The sequence below is a fragment of the Lactuca saligna genome, chromosome 4, assembly GCF_052625555.1.
Source record: "Lactuca saligna cultivar CGN05327 chromosome 4, ASM5262555v1, whole genome shotgun sequence".
Lineage (NCBI taxonomy): Eukaryota > Viridiplantae > Streptophyta > Magnoliopsida > Asterales > Asteraceae > Lactuca > Lactuca saligna.
Genome location: NC_136420.1, coordinates 206,718,973 through 206,721,598, shown reverse-complemented (window position 1 = coordinate 206,721,598; position 2,626 = coordinate 206,718,973). Strand labels below are relative to the sequence as shown.

General features: G+C 33.4%; 1 protein-coding gene across 1 annotated transcript; it reads right to left on the bottom strand.

The window, feature by feature from the left end:
- Nucleotides 1-331: 331 nt before the first annotated feature.
- On the bottom strand, nucleotides 332-1,973 carry LOC145040451 (uncharacterized). The gene is made up of 4 exons (XM_078988376.1): nucleotides 1,919-1,973; nucleotides 1,719-1,832; nucleotides 1,393-1,626; nucleotides 332-1,317 (listed from the first exon to the last, which is right to left on the bottom strand). The coding sequence occupies exons 1-4, from the start codon at nucleotides 1,971-1,973 to the stop codon at nucleotides 332-334; spliced, it is 1,389 nt and encodes a 462-aa protein (XP_078844502.1).
- Between the last annotated feature and the right edge of the window lie 653 nt (nucleotides 1,974-2,626).

The following is a 2,626-nucleotide window of genomic DNA, read 5'->3' as shown; positions in this document are numbered from 1 at the left end:
TTATTAAGTTTTTAATATCGAGTGAATTTATTTTATTATAGTTTTAGATAATTTATTTAAGATAATGTTCAATGTTAATGAAAATTAAATATAAATATATCGTTTTCTGGTTTATGAAAAATAATATCAATTCCTTGCATATGTCAATAAAAACTTAAATCAATAAAATATTTTTATATTTTAAATTTATAAAACAAAAAACGTTTGTTATATATTATTTACATGCATCTAATAAAATTATTTTATATAAAAGAATTATATTTAACACACCGCAATAATAAAATAATATTTCAACCGAACGGATAATAAAAAAGTTCAAATACATTCCCACTTAATTGATATGTATCCAAGGTGTTACAGAACTACGAGGCCTAAGTTGATTGTATAATTCAAAACGAGGCCAATACATAGTTTCCCATGTAGATGCTGATGGGCTTCTATGGGCATTCCAATACATTGTGGTAGGAGGCATTGCGTAATTTCCTTTCAAAAACACCGACATATAATGGTTGCCATTTACAAATGTCAACGTAATGGCTCGGTGGGGTTGAAACTCTTCGGGACCTCTCCAAAGAGGGAAGCATGTCGTAGATTGTTCGTGGCTTAAACAATGAACGATCACACCAAACTTGTTGGAAATCAGGTAACCAGTCAAAGACATATGCAACCAATATTGAGAAGGTGCGGGTGTTTCAAACCAACACAATGAATTGTATACCTCGTTGAACCCATCAGTAAAAACTCTATGGTATGCGTAATATTGACTCTCTAACTCTTCAAGCAGTTGTTTTCGAATATAAAGCCACTGGTCTTCATTGTACCCTAGACAAACAGCTATCGCTCGAAACCCACAATTTCCATCACCTTCTACATCATGTATATCGTCAATGTAATCATGAAATATATCTGGAATACTTCTCAGTAGGAATGGATCATGGCTCGGTGGTTCATCATTTAAGTCAGGTTCTTTATTTAAATCGAACCCAACAAACTCTGATGTGGTTGAGAAGTTGTATCCATTAGGAGCTTGATTTGGAGGATTGACTTTTTTTTTTTTTTGGTGTTTCTTCACACTTGGTCGTCCACGAGTGTGTTTTTGAACTGTAGGCTCTCCAATGTCAGTTTTTTGCGGATCATACATCTCTTGTAGCTTTCTCATATAATCTTGTTTCCCGGCTTTTGATTGCTTCTTGAAGCTTTCTTTAATTTTATCGACTATATCATCACACAAAATATTGTCGTCAACTACAGGTGTCGTATCTGAAATATCAAGCTTCCTCCAAAAGATATCTATTGAATCCAAGGGTATATCTTCACCTGAATTGAAATATAAAATAATTATTTATATAACATTTTAGAAATTATATGTATGTGGTAGTTGAACGTACGAACCTGAATTCGAGTAGACAGAAAGTATGCAAGCACATGGAAACCCACAACTGTTACGAAGTTTGCAACCACAATTCGAGGAGTCTAAATTTAGATCATTCAACCTTTGAAACTCTCCTAATATTACATCTAAAGCTTCGTTTGAAACAAAACCACGCAGTAACCGAAAGCACTTCAAATTGTGGTGATTGTAGCGATAACATCTGCTGTTTTCAAAACTTTCGTTGATCGAGTTACCTGTGATTGCACAATTTCAGTAATATGTTGCACAAATATATCCAGATTACAATTTGGGGAGTCCAGAAATTTCTTTAACTTGGAATGTGCACTCTCAACTCTATTGGATGTGCGGTTTCCAAAATTTAGATGTTGATCAACCCAAACCGACACAAACATTTCTTTGTACTTATTTAACCATGTATCCTCTACGTATCTCAAAGCACCTGCGAAATAAAATAAGTTAACAAATAAGTACATAAATAGTAATATGAAGGTTTTGATTTAAAACATAGTCAACAAACAAGCTTACGTGGATAATCTGTGAACATTGATTGAAGTCGTTTATAGTTTTCTGTGTATGCCATCCATGTTGGAGACTCAACTAGTGTGACAACCCGATATTTCAACTACATGTAAACGACCTAAAAAGTCAAGTATTGTAACCACGTTAGTTGTAATAAAATTTACTTCGAAAATAAAATATCCAAAAATCACTAATTAAATTACCTTTTATGATAGATGTCATTAAACCATGATCGTACGTAAAAAGAACACTCAAATCTGACTTCATATAAGAAAGTTAGGAATTTTTCAAGTTCGGATTAACGGCAGATGACTAAAAACTCGAATCAGAGATCGAGCGACTTTTGGCCGGAATGACCTAAACGAGAATCGAAGGTCTCATCAATGGTATTTCAGCGGTAAAAAGTCTGGCAAAAACTGACGTCAGATAAAGGAGTTATGAATTTCTAAAGAAATTTTCTTACCGCAACCTTTTAAATATAAATAATAAAAATAATTTCGGAATTTGCCGACGGAATCTAAACGAAAGTTGTAGAGTATGGTCTCACCTTCTCGGGGATATATAAAGAACGTCGAAAATGGAGTTCGTATGAAGAAGATATGAATTTTTGAAGTTTATTAAATAAATTATATATAAATTTAAATCAAAAATCCGGTATTATCCGAAGGGGGAGTCAGCGTACTCATCCGAGTTACGCGTCGTGTAACCCCGTAT